Source organism: Pempheris klunzingeri, chromosome 24 (genome assembly GCF_042242105.1).
Source record: "Pempheris klunzingeri isolate RE-2024b chromosome 24, fPemKlu1.hap1, whole genome shotgun sequence".
In the NCBI taxonomy this organism is placed as follows: domain Eukaryota; kingdom Metazoa; phylum Chordata; class Actinopteri; order Acropomatiformes; family Pempheridae; genus Pempheris; species Pempheris klunzingeri.
Window position 1 is genome coordinate 3,161,274 of NC_092035.1, and position 15,511 is coordinate 3,176,784.

The 15,511-nt window shown below is 42.2% G+C and overlaps 1 protein-coding gene across 1 annotated transcript in view; it reads right to left on the bottom strand.

Annotated features, from left to right (window-relative positions):
- The window catches only part of LOC139223503 (phospholipid-transporting ATPase IH-like), a 34,229-nt gene extending 19,443 nt beyond the window's left edge, over nucleotides 1-14,786 (bottom strand). Inside the window, exon 1 of the mRNA XM_070855427.1 lies at nucleotides 14,556-14,786. Within this exon, the coding sequence (XP_070711528.1) occupies nucleotides 14,556-14,600 (45 nt within the window). The 5' untranslated portion in view covers nucleotides 14,601-14,786. The remainder of the gene's footprint in view (nucleotides 1-14,555) is intronic.
- Nucleotides 14,787-15,511: the final 725 nt, after the last annotated feature.

Consider the following 15,511-nt stretch of genomic DNA (forward strand, 5'->3'; position numbering starts at 1 on the left):
TAGTTGGAAGGGAAACATTTGTGGTCAGGAGAGAGGGATGGAGGGAGCTGGCAGGCTTTGTTTCTGTCTGTCTCACTCAGCACCCACATCCACTTTCCTTAAAGCCACGAGAAAGTGCAGGGAGCCTTTCAGGGATCACACACACACATATATATACGCACACAAACACACACATCTCCGCGACATCAAACATGTATGAGAGCAGGCGGACATGAACAATGACACACAGCGTTACCTCTGTAGTCATTGGTCCACAAGGTATATTTAGCAGACAAGCCTCACTTCTCTATTTCGGTTCAGTTGAGTATCTCTGCATTAATTTAACAGCACAACTGGGATAATTTTAACAATTAGAAAAGGGGTGAAGCCTGAATGCACACACAGCTGCAGACGGGAAACCAACCTGAATGCTTTTGATAATCAGAACATAAAAAAAGCTGTGCAACTGCATTAAATGTTCAAATGCATGACGTATTGTCCTGTGGGACGTTCAATGTCAAGGATATTGGCTTTTATTGACTTAATACTTTCGACTTCTACTCTTTTTGTCTTAAATGTTAGGCAAGAGAACTTAAATCCCAGTGTAATGACCTGTGTGTGTTCCTCGTCCTCCTGTATTTGTTCTGCATTTCGGTTTAGATTCAAAATGTTAATGCATTAAAGTTGCAGCCACAAGATTTAAACCTTCAAACATCCCATTTTAATGACTTTATGTAAATGTGTCAACGTGTTGGTGCTTTAAACGTCACATGCCTTGTTCCCACTGGACCTGAAAGCAGCATTAGAGAGCCAGCAACTGAAGCCCCACTGTGATCAGGAACACAGGACCATATTGTAAACAGGAAGAGCTTGAGTCACCCACACACACACACACACACACACTTCCTGAAACAAATGGCCACCTTCCCTCCACCCCACCCGCGCCACCAAAGACTCGGAGGAGATAAAGATTTAGGGGTTGAGGAAAGACACAAGGAGGACAATATCTAACGTGGAGCATTGGAGGTGTGAGTGTGAGTGTTAGGCAGCCATTCTGATCAAAGAAGTGAAGACATTCTCTAAATTCCCACAGCCAGGCAAATATGGAATCATGCATATAAATCCATCATTACACCTCCACATGACTTAAACATGACTTACAGATTGACATGACTTCAACAGCACGCTATCACAGAGCACATACCTACTGGTCCAAACTTACTGTATGGGTGTCAGACTAGGAAACAACTTAACTACCAAAATGGGATTTGGTCTTTGCAGTAATGCTGTAGTTAGTACTGTATGATGCCTGGCAAATAAAGATAACATTTACAGGACACTGCGAGCAGGAAAGAGGGATCACTGCAACACACACAGCTGACTATTGTTTGCGTGCAGCTTTTAAGGCTGAGCTGTTGTTCGACTGATGGCCAATCCCTAAGTGTTTTATCTCCGGCTGCAACAGGCAGTCCTGAAAATAAGTCTCAACAAAAGCTGCAGACGACAACCTGCTCTCTGCGATACCACTGAAGGACACACACACACACATTTTACACACTTTCACATCCACATTCTGTGTCATATGCGCAAACACGATTGAACACATGTACACAGACGAGTGTGTGTTATCTCTCTGCTGCCACTGAGCGACAGAGATAAGGGAAATCCTTACCTGTCTCCTTACCTAAATCTAAACTTCAAATACAGATGTGTGTGTGTGTGTGTTTATCTTACTGCCTGTTGAGCGCTGCACTTGAGATTAGGTGGACATGTTTTGGCTAAAAGGCTGAAAAGGATAAATATAAGGGGTGTGGAGTTTGGTAGAGAGAACAGAGCATTTGCCAGAGTCACCACTTTCTTCAGCGCTGGGCTCAAAGTTTATAAAAAGGCACAGGAGGAGGTCTAAAATAGCTGTGAACATGTACCATTTTTATATGCACATGGAGATCTTGTGCTGTCATCAGCTGGTACGCCTGGGAGGCAATAAAATGATTAACTGCTACAGCGCATACATCCACCCTGCAGAGAAATAAAAAAAACTACAATGCAAATGACGTGGGGGATTAAAGTTTTAATGTCAAGCTCTGTGTGTATCTTTATGTGTATAGGATATTCTGATATGTGAGTGTGACAGCCTGGGTGTGCATGTGTTACCTGAGTCACAGATTAAATACCAGCTGTGTTTCCCATCTGTCACTATGTAATAGGCCGCACTGAATAAGATAATGATGCCATCCACCTTCAAACTCCACCCTTCAGTCTTTAACCACAACGGTGTGGTCACTTCTTTTCCCTTTCATGAACTAACACCTATTAACAAAGCATTTATGACCATCAGCAGCCAATCAGAGCTCTGCGATTCCAGATTTTTAGCACAGACTGTATGCAAAACTAAAAAGGTGTTAAAAGGGCATCTCGGGGTGTCGCGTGGATGGAATTGTGACATCTACTGAGATCACACAGCAACAGATCCATCTCCATGACAACTGAGCTGCATCTTTTCATCACCGACATATAAAATATCCAGAGAATAGTTCCCAGCGACGTGACATTCTCGCATCAGAGATCGGTCAGAAAATAGGAGGGGCAGGGCAGAAACTGACTGCCACAACAAATCCCCAGCAGTGATGTGTGTGTCCCAGCCTGTAATGAAGGAGGGGAGATGAAAACTCCATGTTACACCTCCGTAGTGATGCTCCTGGTTGGAGACTATCAAAGGAAATCATCAACACCCTCCACATGCAGGCCACATTGGGAAGGAAAAAAAGCCAATGCAGCTCTGGAAAAAGAGAAATGACTGATTCACTGTGCTACTGTTGTAGCAGCAAGCCAATGTGGCATTAACAGAGATGAGAGGACAGAATACTAATCAGTTAAAACCAAGCCAAACTGTCTGTGTGTGTGTGTCTGCCTGTGTGGGATTTAGTGATCTGACCCCTCTTGTCCCCACTGCTTTGTAACCATCCACAAACACACACACACACACACACACTCTGACGGCCTGATCACATGAGAGCACTGCTGGTATTAATCAGAGTCAGTGGACTTTAGGATTCAGCATTTGTGCTGGAGCATCTGTGTGTACCTGTGTGTGTGCGGTTCTGTGTTAGTGAAACACTGACTAATATTATGCACACCTGCATGTCCTCACAAGCCTTCGTGTCTGAAAAGCACAAAACAAAAAAAACACAGGACTGGAAAGATTGAAATAAAGTAACAAGTCAGTACTTTATGACCAAACATTTAAGTGTAATAAACTGCAAAATAGCTGTTTTGAACTATTTGTTCTACTATTAATGTCTGTATATCATTACCACTGCTACATTTAGTACACTTGCTATGTCACTACTATGACTGCTCCTGTTACCACTACTAAACACACAAGAGAGGCCGATCCAGCCCCCACTGTGGAAATACTTGCACACTACACACCTGGATCACACCAATACAAAATCAGAATGCCGTGTGGGAGTGGCGAATAGAGGTGTGGTGATCGGCTCGGTGATGTAGGTCACAGATGGTGAGGTAGCACAAATACATAGGGTGAAATCCTATCAAGAGATTTTGTGTAATTAATATGAGCACAAATACAACACAATCCCACTTTGTGCCGTTATAGTCTCTGGAATGACTAAATAGTTGGCAGTTTACAGACGGATCAATTTCCGTCAGCTCAGTTCAGTGCCTTTGTTGCTGAGCAGAAGAAGAGTGAGATCTAGTCTGATGCAGCCATCATACAACAGCCAGCACATGAAGCCTGTATAAAAATAGATAATACCATCATTTGCTTTGGATTTGTGAACCCCTGGGTAATGAAATTCACTGAAATCATGCGTGTATTTCAGTTGCATCTGAGTGAGATTAAGATCTTACAACCTGGCACCTTTTTGACTTAGCAAAGCGTAAACATGAGGGGCGATGGGAGATGAAGCATGGAATCAGGACCAAATCTGGGGCTTTATCAAAATGCACAAGAAGTGGAATGAGAGCAAGGCTTTGCTTTCTCTGGAAATCATCAAAAGTGCAGACATGTTACACCGGATTCATACAGGACTAAAATAAAGATGCTGTTGGTAATAATTAAGATGACAAAGTGAGTAATGAGATAATATTAATCAAGATCAACGTGGTTTCGTACTGTAAAGACCTGAGAGTGTAAACTGCAGGGCAGTGGACTCTCTGGAGACCTGCCGCCACAGACCTGAAATAGACGTTCACCTGCTTTCATTACCTATGTGGGTCAGCAGACCACGGTGCGACTGTGTGTGTGTGCTGGTTTATTGTGTAGTTTGAAGATTCAAAGTGTTGTGTAGCTTAGTTTCATAAGTACATGAGAGCTTGTTTTGTATGATTGTATAACTCTATTTTTGGTTTATTGTTATTTGGTGTCCTGGCAAAAGAATGAATACAGTTTAATCTTCTCTTACGCAGATAAATGTGTGGATACACAACAGACAACAGGAGAGGAGAGGAGAGGAGAGGAGAGGAGAGGAGAGGAGAGGAGAGGAGAGGAGAGATAACCTCTGCTTCTGTCAGCTATACAGAGAAATTCATTAGCCTGGTTTTCATGGAGCAGATCTCAGTAGGGAACTGGGATAATACGCCTGCTTTACCACACTGCATGCATTTACTTCTAGTTCTAGATTTAATAATTACTCGATGATGCAAAAAAATACCGCAAATTACAAATATCCAATGTTTTCCCATCGTATTACCTCTGTAGCTACATTAATACACCACTCCACGGGAAGCTTCTCTAATGGCATTGCTTGTTTTAAGCTGCAGTTATAGCACTCAGTGAAGTAGAAGCAGGATAGGTGCAGAGCGGCTAAGAGGCCAACCACCACTGTGGCTCTCAGAGCTGGATAGAAGAGCATTGTTGTGGATTTCCTGTGGATAAGCGCAGCCATTCTTTGGATGGCAAAGGAATAAACTTTTACACTGCTCATACTTGCGTCATTGTGTGTATGTGAGAAGGAGGGACTGGAAGGGAGAGCTGCTGATGGTCACATGATCCACCCTCCATGACTTGACCTAATGCTGCCTTCAGGTCACATGGGAAGAGATATCTTAAAGGCTTGACAGTTAGAAGTAACAAGTTTCAGTGCTGAGGCTACTGCTTTTGTAGGTTTCCTTGTGAAACACTACAAATAAACACAGTTTCACAGTGACAAGCTGGTAGATGGACACAGAAACACACTCAAAGAAAGGTTCAAATGCTTGGCAGCACTTTTTGCCCCTCAGCGAACTCTTCAGTTAGACATGTCTGTGTTTGTGTGAGTGAGTGTGTGTGAGTACCCAGGTCACACTAAGTGCCTGCATTGATCTGTGGACACTGTGCTCGCTTTAAATAACTTCAGCACTGCCACTGACAGCAGCGGGCCCAGCTTTTGCAGGGGCAACACCACCAGAATTCCACACCACAGGACTTTCGTGTTTTCTATGTGTGCTGAAGAGACAAGGAATGTTTAGTGGACACAGCAGATATGCAATGTTTTTGGCAGAATGTGGTCTGGGGATTCTGACTGTTTGAAGCTGGGTGGAGCTATGGTCTGCTGAGCTTACCAAAAAATAAAAATAAATAAAAAGTCCAAAACATACAAACCAAGCTGCAACTAAGCTGCAAGTTTCTATGGAATTCAGTTGCCACAAAATACAGGTAACTCCACACAATATGAAGAATTAAAAAAAAGCATCAATCTGCTGGGAATGAGCTTATTCACTTGTTTGTTTGTTTGTAAAGAAACATCCTACATCCTTGTTGAATCGCTTCAGAAAACATTTGGTAAAAAACTGTTATTTGTAGCTCTATGAGGGGCTTTGACACCAGACTATTTCCTGGCGGAGAGCAGTAACTTCCCGGAGTCTCCTCCGGTTGCCTAGCAACCTCACAGTGACAACAAGACTCTTCCCGCAACACCATTAATCTTTAATGGACAGACATGAGAGTGGTATAAATCCTCTCATTTAACTCTGGACAAAAAGCTTGAACTGTTCCTTTAACTGTAGTCACGTACCTGCTGCTGACTGCAGGTGCAACATATATAAGTAATGCCTGTTCTTTAATATTTAAAGATATTTGTAATTACTGACTTGACTCATCTACCTAGAAAACACTTAAGAGTAGAGGCCATGATGCATTTATATTATTGGTAACAATGTGCAGTCCTGTGGGGTTTCATTGAGAGTGTTCTGTTCATCAGGCATTTTTATTTTCCTCAGGGTGACAGTCCCATTAGCCGCTGGTCTACGGTACACGTGTTTCACCTCACTCTGTTGGCGCTTTCACTTCCTGCTGTAAAGTAATGCCGCCTCCTCGTCTCCCAGGAGCTCAGAGAAAAGCACCAAAATGCTTTTAATACTTTTAATCTTCTTCCAATGTGTTTATTTCCCAACTTTTCGTTCTCTCCGTCTGTCTCCTACTCATTAATGGGAGCACTTCTCGGTCTTCCCTAATGTTTGTCCTGTAGGGACTCCGCTGCTTAATGGTGTTCATTACACTGTTTGTGTTGCCGGTAATCTTTCCCAGACTGGACACACACATGAACACACACTAAAGAACATACATGAATCAGAAAATGTCGGTCCTCTTTATATTTTTACTGTCCTGTACTCTGCTAGTGTTATCTGTAATGTGGCATCACTGTTGTTACACAATTATTCGAAATCAGGGAGGACTCAGATCCAGTCGCTAACATTAAGATTTTATCTGTAAACTCCTCTCACTGCAGGACCATTAGGGTGGATTATCTGTTCAGATCAGCCTTGAATCAGGAACAACCCTGCTATTGTCGGAATGGGCGAATCTGAGCCCAAATCTGTCCCAAATTATCCTCCAATGTGGGGCCGGCATGACACACATCTCCTATGTTGTGCTGTTTTTACTTAATTTCCCTTCAGCTGAGTTATATCCAGTTCAGTCGAGCCTCACCGCTCCCTGCTCTGTTCTGTTCGTGGTGTTTCATCGTCACATGTCCCCATGAATCCCACTGCCCTTCCATGTCACCTAGGAAGATAAATACACACACACACACACACGCTCAATGTGAGTGTGAGAGCGTGCAGGAGAGGAGAAAATTACTATATGGTCAGTTTGTTCTTCATTATCTCCTTGACAACCATGAGATTAACAATCTTCCTCTCTTTCTCTGTGCTCACTTCTACCACTGACTCTATCATCTCTGTCCGTGTCGTCCTCTCTTTCTTTAGATGTTGTCTCTGGCCCATCATTCCTTGATTCTTTTTGTCTGACACATTGAGAGCTGTGGTATTTAACGGTAAAAAATCTGTGAGTGTGATTATCACATCTCAGCGGGAAAGTAAGAATCACAGGACGAATCAGAGGGGTGAGGGGAACCTAATGGAATCATGTGGCCCTCATGAGACCAGTCACCTGACGTGGGCCAAGTGCCATGGTGGAAATGGATGGCTGTGCCTCCATGTATAGTCACTATTACAGCTGCAGAAGCCTTGTAATTTATTTACAGTCATTAGATGCACTCAGTGATTCATACGGCTGAGACTGCAGGACAAAGTAACTGATCATGAAACGAGGGAAATTACTTGAATACTGTTAAAATATACACAAATGTACTTTGCACATTATGTTGGCAGAACATGTTGCAGGTTTGCCGCACAAAACATGGAAGTAAGCCAGTCCGCCAAGCCAGTAAGCCTCATCTCCTCCACCACCACACGCCATCCAACATTTACTCCACTCCACCCCTGCAAGACGCATGCTAATGGTTGCTCCTCATTTAAAAGTAAGAGTAATATGCAGACAACAAATGGCCTTGTATAGAGAGCAGCTTGGCCTTGAGTTGCCAAGGCACGGCAAACCAGAATTTATTACAGCAAACAATACTGTGCAGTAATTAGATACCAAGGCGCCACCTTAAGCTATGGTATCAAACCTATAAATAATTACTCATGTAACTATCATAAACAGATGACATCTAGTAGCCTCCATCTGATCTCAGTGTTACTCTTCCCTCTTCTTTCTTTCCATTCTACTTTTGCTCTTTCCACTACCTGCTATCGCCAAAACTTTGGAAAGCTTTCGTTTTGTTTTTCGGATGAAATAAATAACAGCGCTTCATTGCACCAGCGTTCCTGCCACTCATGCCCACCTTTGTGCTGTAAATCAATCCTGCTCAGCGTAAAAGTCCTGCTGCGTTGCAAATTCACGTCTTGGCCTCTTTTGTTTGTGGCAATTACACTCAAATATTAATGTGGTGATTACTTATTAATGCTAAAACACTACAGGTAGCACAGTTAAAGGATTTGGTGTCATTATTTGGGTTCAGCCTGAGTAATGTGGCACAGAAATATATTCATGTGACCAAAGTTATTTATATTGCTCTCCTCTTCTTCCAGTCTTTGTGTAGTCGGGTGCAAATTCTCAGAGGCCTTTTGGAGAAGCACTTCCAACACGACTCTGCTGCATCTTAGTAATGAGGAGCTTCTATTGTCAGGTTCAGCGCTCAATATTACATGACCATCATATACTGCAGAATGATAGCACCTTTTTGACCGGGACTTTCTGAGCCAAGGCTAAAAAGTGAAAACATGCCATCTCAGTTCCAGAGACATTTCCAAGTTCAATAATGCGTATCATCTACTTCAGGGTGGCTGCCAAAGTGCATCGATGATGTTACATCATAATCAATGTTGTTTCATGTGCATGAGTTGGTCAACTATGGAAATCACTTGAGTGTTCAGTAGTTTCAACTTAATACTGAACATTTCACATGCAGTTCATTTATCATCTGCGCTTCCAGCTAATAATAATAATAATACTGCTTTGCATTTTGTTGCTTGGCAACAAATTCAGGACAGAATTAGAAGAAGCAACTAGATCTTTTATAAGTTGTAGTACAGTTAGTACAGGGCTTGCAGCTGTTCACACAGTGCCCCTTCATTCGGTCTCAGGAGAAACTGCAAGAGCTCCATATTGTCGGATAAATCAGACACTGAAATGTCAGTATTTTTCAAAAAAAATAAGATGAATGCAAGGATGAGCCTATTGTGTGACTACAAATATGGTGTCCTAGAAGTCCAAATAGGCAGATTACACATAAATAAAGGGAACGACTTAACTCCCTGACCACATGATCTTTGGTCTTTGCACAAAAGCAGGGAATGTTTGAACTTCTCACTCTTTAACTTCACTTTGCATTGTTGTATGACAAATTGAAATCCAGCTAGACTAGAACTTCTACTGTCTGAATTATTTGAAGCCGATATGAATACAGCAGCAGTGGAGCCCACTTTTTTACAGGTGTACAGACTCCTCATCACGTCCCTTTATTCAGGATGTACGCTCACACACCGAGAAGGCAGAGTGCGGATATATACAAAGTCAGGGAAAAGGACGCATGCAGCACAAAATGGATATAACTTCACTCTAGGCTGCGACAACTGAAGCATGAAGACATTTGCTCAAGGTAACATTGCTCACCGTGAACCAGCCTGATGCACTGATGCACTGCTCATCAGCTCCAAAGACTACAAATTTCTACTTGAATGTAAGGAAACAAAATTCCTTCCAACATCTACCATTAACAAATAGATAAAAAAAAGCTAATGAGGGCTAAATCCTCAGAGGATGATATTGGAAGCAGGAAGAAAACCAATCATTTGGCCAACTGGGAATTGATCACAAAAAAGAATAATCTGAATAATTAGTTCTATAATGATGTTCTGCTAATGTACCAAGCAAACAAAGCAAAAAGGGGTAGACATTAGGGCTAAAAGGAAAGTGGTGGGGGTTTGTGGGGGGGGGAGATGTCCGCAGAGTGCACCATCAGCATTTAGGAAGAGGGGGTGTACACTCACTTCACTTTTCTTCCTCTCTCTCTCCCTCCCTCTGACATGAGGGCCGTGGGGAATGGTGTGTTCCAGCAGCGAGTCGACCAGCTATCATTTCCTCAGACAGTGAGAACATTAAGGTGTACCTTCCCCCCCCTCAGCACTTTCACTAGCACCCCGGAGCAATGTTATTATGATGACCCAAGTTCAAACAACATCTCTCTCTCTCTCTGTATTGGTCTTTCTCTTTGGATAGAGGTCTCTCTGCACCATTAACCCTGGGCTATCCATCATCTGTCTCCTTGTTCAATGGGCTGCGATACACTGTTAATGTTACTGCAACGACACCGATACAACCCCTTAATGGAGCTCGCACTCTTGAGCAGGTGCTGTTTGGGCAATGTGAGAGGAAGATAAACCTTTATAAAGCAGCTTCGGACTTTATATTCCAACTCTTATGTTGGTGTGTGGTCATAGGACAACAGGAAACAGATAAGACAGATAAAGAAAGTTAGCTCTGTTATTATTTCTTAAACCTTTCTCTGTTGTTCTTATGAATTTGTGGTAATTTTTCAGGTCTGGAAGAATTTTATTCCAATAAATTGAGAGGAAAAAACAAGCTTTCTATGACCTGACCACAAGTAGAGATTCCCTCTTTTTAAAAGGGGTCACAGGTCAAAAGGATGGGATCCAGTGGCTTATAAGACACGTAGATGTCTCAGAAACACTTGAGGTAAACAGCCCACAAACAATTACATATCAGCTTACACTGATATAAAACAGAAAAGCAGCAAATCGTCACATTTCATAAGCTGGAAACAGCAAATGTAATATTTGAAATACTAGAATAAAAGTATCCTACTTGAGTGGGAATGGATGATGTGAATATCTGTGCTCTTGTTTATATGTCAGATCTTTATTCATCAAGATCATCTCCGTTCTGTTGGTTCATTTAGTTGAAATATGAGTCATGTTGTTTCTTCCTGTTAACAAATACAAATGCGAGTGAAAAGTGAGGCAGCAGCCAGTCGAGCAGTGAAACAATCCCAAGACCGGCTGGCTTAGTGAGAGCCTTAAATCCTTTCTGTAAAGAGGTTAACCCTGGTGCACTTTGTGGATTGTGGACAGCATGGACGAGCGGGTGTTAACTGATTAGCATGAGGTTGAGAGGAAACCTGCTGCTGTTAGCATACATATGAGCATGTTTCAAAAGCCATTATGCAACAAAAGCTATATGTTAATGACATTTACCTGTTCCTCATTTTTCTGGGGACCCCAGGGAATCCCCTCAAGCACCCCGGGGTATCCCTGGACCCCGCACTGAGCACCCCTGCTGTGAAAGACTTCATAACAGGCGCACACAAACGTCAGCCCACATTGTCAGCCAGTCTGCTTATGAATTATTGACAACTAGACAGAGCCAAGGAGTTCATGTGATCCGCTGCCCTCTGCGTCACCTGACTACTACTGTGTTCCACCTCCTCACTCACCAGCCTGCATGAAGTAACAGCAACGCTGTGTAATCACCAGCCACAACTCATTTACTCTTAGCGGTTATTCGTGCCTCACATGCACACATCAGTTAGCACGCTGTAAAGCCCCCGACTGTCCCGAAACCAACAAACTTATGTAGCAATTAGAAAATACAGCAATAAGGAGTAGGTGCAGTCGGTGGTTGGCTTGGATTTGAAGGTGTAGCTGTGAATTAGACTAAGTGGGTGAAGGTATGGTGAAGAGCAGTAACCCTTTAATCCACTGTGTGAGGGAGGAAGGCAGACAGAGAGAGAGGGGAGGCACTTCCTGTCCTGGAATCCAGATTAGTCAGCCATGGAGGAATGCTGCCCGGCTGCTTTTAACTCCCCTCTACACAGACGAGACACCTCTGGTTTGTTTCTGCCGCAAACTAGTACCCCATTTAATTATTCATTCAGATTGAGATGGATTAGCATTACAATATTACACATTTTAATAAAAGATTGACATTACCTATTTCAATCAATGCTAAAAAAAAAGGTTACAAGGGCTACCAAGGACATTCTTCTTGCTTATTAATCACCCAAGTAGAGAATCAATGGAAACAACAGGACATTAACTGCAACAAGAAGAAGATTCATTTCAGTATTGTAGTATTGTAGAACAATAAGTTATACTTTTAAAACTTTGAGAGCCTGAGTTTACCCCGAGGAGAACAAAGGAAGCACAGTGAATACAGTACAAGTACACTGGGTCTCCGTGCTCCTGCATGTCACTGTGATTACACTTTGTTCCCATTCAGCCTGGACAGGAGCGACAGCCGTGAGTACAACTCTACATGTGGCACTTTAAGGATAGCTATAGGCTTGCATAACATTCCCAGCCACGTTACCTCATCAGAGGCGGCAGCAACTGGAGAGACTTGCAAAACTGAACAACTGGTAACCAAGTCAAACCTCATTATGGTCGCTTGTTTAGTTCACCCACATTTTGTCATTATTACAATCACTGAAAACTTGATTTTATTATCATTTATTATTATTATTATTACTACATCTGCTGATTGTTTTCTTGATTAACACACAGATATTCAGTTTACTATCACAGAAGACAGAGAAAGCAAATCAGCTCTCAGTGACAAGCTGGAACAAGCATATTCAAAAGAGCGATTATCAAAATCCATTCTCGGTCATTAACTTATCATCTCGGCTCTGTGAACGGCACTGAACAGAATATCACACCACCTAAGTACTATTTACATTTTAGAATCTATTTGTGCAATGAAAAGAGGCTTTTATTTTTTGGAGAAAAAAAGTACTTAACTCATCTACGCTTTCTGTTTGAATTAAAAAATAATAATGGTCTCTTTCCCTCAGTGCTCCCATCAGCAGCGGCTTCTTTTTGGCTTATAGGCTCCAAATGAAGGTGTATTATACGACCCGTTATACAACGACTGTGTGGAAAATTTCTTGCAAGGTGGGCTGAAAAGTGTGTGCTGTGTTTAATGCTTATTTCTGCACATATATTGCGCTTTCTAATGTTTGTATTTGAGGCTTGATTATTAACAGATGTGTTAATATATCTTACTGCCTACATTCTTCAGTTATTGTGAAATCACTGCAATAATATAATAATAATAAATAATAATAATAAGAAGTGCTTCCTGAATAAAAGTCGCAGATAAATAATCATATAAAATCAAAAACTGTCCTGTTCAGGGCTAATTGCAGTAAGACTCATTTTCTTTAATAACATCCCCTTCATTTTAACATTCAGCCCAACAAATTTTAAGACAAGTTGCACCACTTTGGCCTTTTGAAACAAACTCTTGTCACATGCTGAGATGTTTTTTTTTTATCTTAAATATTCACTGACCACTCACATGAGGATGTGCGTTCTTTAGAGCACAGCTAATGGACATATTAGGCTTTTAAATAAAGATTGAATTTATAATTAGTTTCACTTTACAGACGTAGTCGGAGGAAGAATCCTCCATTATGCTGCTGGCTCCTACTATTGACTGATATTTCATACAGGCCCAGTATTGACACGCAGATAAATGTTCCTAACCCTAATCTTAAGCATCCAGCAGTCTCTTTGCATCCGGGTTTTTGCAGCAGCAATACAATCAATTTAACCCTAACCCATTTTTCTAAAGCAGTTATCCAGATCAATTACAGCAGCAGACCTCATCAGCATCCCACATCCTACCAGTCACAGGCTCGTCTCTGCATGTTTCTTACTACAAAGCTCTGTTTTACCCTCCACACAGCAGGGATTTTATCTAATCAGCCATTTGGGAGGCCGTGTCTAAGCCTCAGCTGAGCGCGGAGCCTGGGTGTAAACCTCGCTGACTCTCATGTGAGCAGGGCTCGCTCTGGCTGGATTATTGTCAAACACATTACTGTGGAGCCTAATGCAACTCGCAGCCATATAGGCCGGCTGCTCCACTGCTGCCCATCGATTTGACTTGCGGGGGGGGGGACAACTGGATTACATAATTCATGTGACTGACTGCTCCATTTGTAGTCTTGTTCAACTGGGAGAAGGAGCAGGATAAATTAGAGTGGATAGCACTCAGATTAATCCAAGAATTCAAACAGAAAGTCATTTTAACTCATTCAAAACTAGGCAAAATGAGCTGCCGCTGCATGAATCCCCCTTTTTTTTGACACTTGAGATTCTGAGAGTAGGACTTGTCAGTGCCTTACAGTGAATGATAGTTGCTGTCTGTCTGCATCTCTTGGCATGTTCAGTCATGACTGAATATGGAGCCTACTCTCCCAAATCCTGCACTACAACTAGTGATAAAGACAAGTGGCACCGCCTTTCAATTCTTAATGTGCCACTCTGATTTGTTGACTAAAGGTGAGTGCTGAGAATTTTTTACTTGTGCCAAACCTCATTCAAAAATCTGGCGTTTTAACAAAATCATTCCTTATCAGCAAATGCTGGAGTGAACATAAATACTTCACCAAACAGAACTTTTATTATTTTAAAACAAGTGTTTAAATAAGCCGAATTGCAAGATTCAAGCTGTCATTACTTTTTCTCTTTAGAGAATCACATTATTATTAGTTTTTCTAACATCGGACAGTTTACAAGTCACTTCCCAATAAGCTTCTTTCCACTCCCTTTCGTGAGTGAAACATAATCCGGATGAGTAGCGGTTTCGGCGGAATTTGACACCAATAGTGATTTTAAAAAGCAAAGCGCACACGTTTTCTGTTTGTCGTGAGTCTCAAAGAGCTTCGGGATGAAGAAACTGAGAGTAGCCGCGGGTAAAAACTCACATATCTGCTGATGAGGGTCCGAAGAGTGCTGAAATCCATCCCCATCCTGTTCCTCTTTCCTCTCCGGACACTTCTTCCTCGGTCTGAGTCGTTTTTCCACGGGTTGTTTCACTGCCGGCGCTAACTTCTCTTTAATTCTCCTCCTTTGCCCATGACTTTGACTCCCTTCTCTTCTGTCTGAACTCAGGAAAAGTCCGACGTGCGCTCACCTCCTGCAGACTGAGACAGGCTGCGCTGGTATGGGCAGTGACGGTGTGTGTGAGTGAGAGTGTGTGTGTGTGTGTGTGTGTGTGAGAGTGTGTGTGCGGCTTTCACTCCAGTTTCAGGACACTTGTGTCAGATCTTCCTTCCCCTCCCCTTCCCTTCGCTTCCGCCTGTACTAATAATCTTCCTGTCTCGCGCCGCGGCAAAAGGAGCTTTTCTTTCATCTACGTCACAGGGAGCCAGGTGGTGGCTGTGGCTGGAGGTGAGCGCATGCGCACTTTAGCGGCTAATTGATTGGATGATTCAGTTAATTAGGAAGTTGATTTATTTGTGTAATGTTGCGCCAAAGAATCAGGAAAAACTTAAATGAAACTGAGTGTATTGAGAGGAAAGTGCATAAAATGTACATTTATTGTTTGTTTGTGTGTGTGTGTGTGTGTGTGTGTGTGTGTGTACAGTCTATGATGTGTGTGTGGGAGTGGGGCCTGGACACCCCAGTGGTGCTGTCCACCCACATGGTGCTGAAGTCTGTCCATCTGTGTTTTCCCCTCATTTCTTGTATAGTATTTTACTAATATGCTGTATTTAAAAAAAAAAAAATCAGAAAAAACATACAAACAAAACAAATCACATCCCTCAGACACCCGATGTCCACAACAAATGAGCACTGATTTAATTTCTTTCCCCTATTCTAGCGATATTTTATAATAGTTGCCGCAATAATCAAATATAAGTAATTATGAAGCATCATT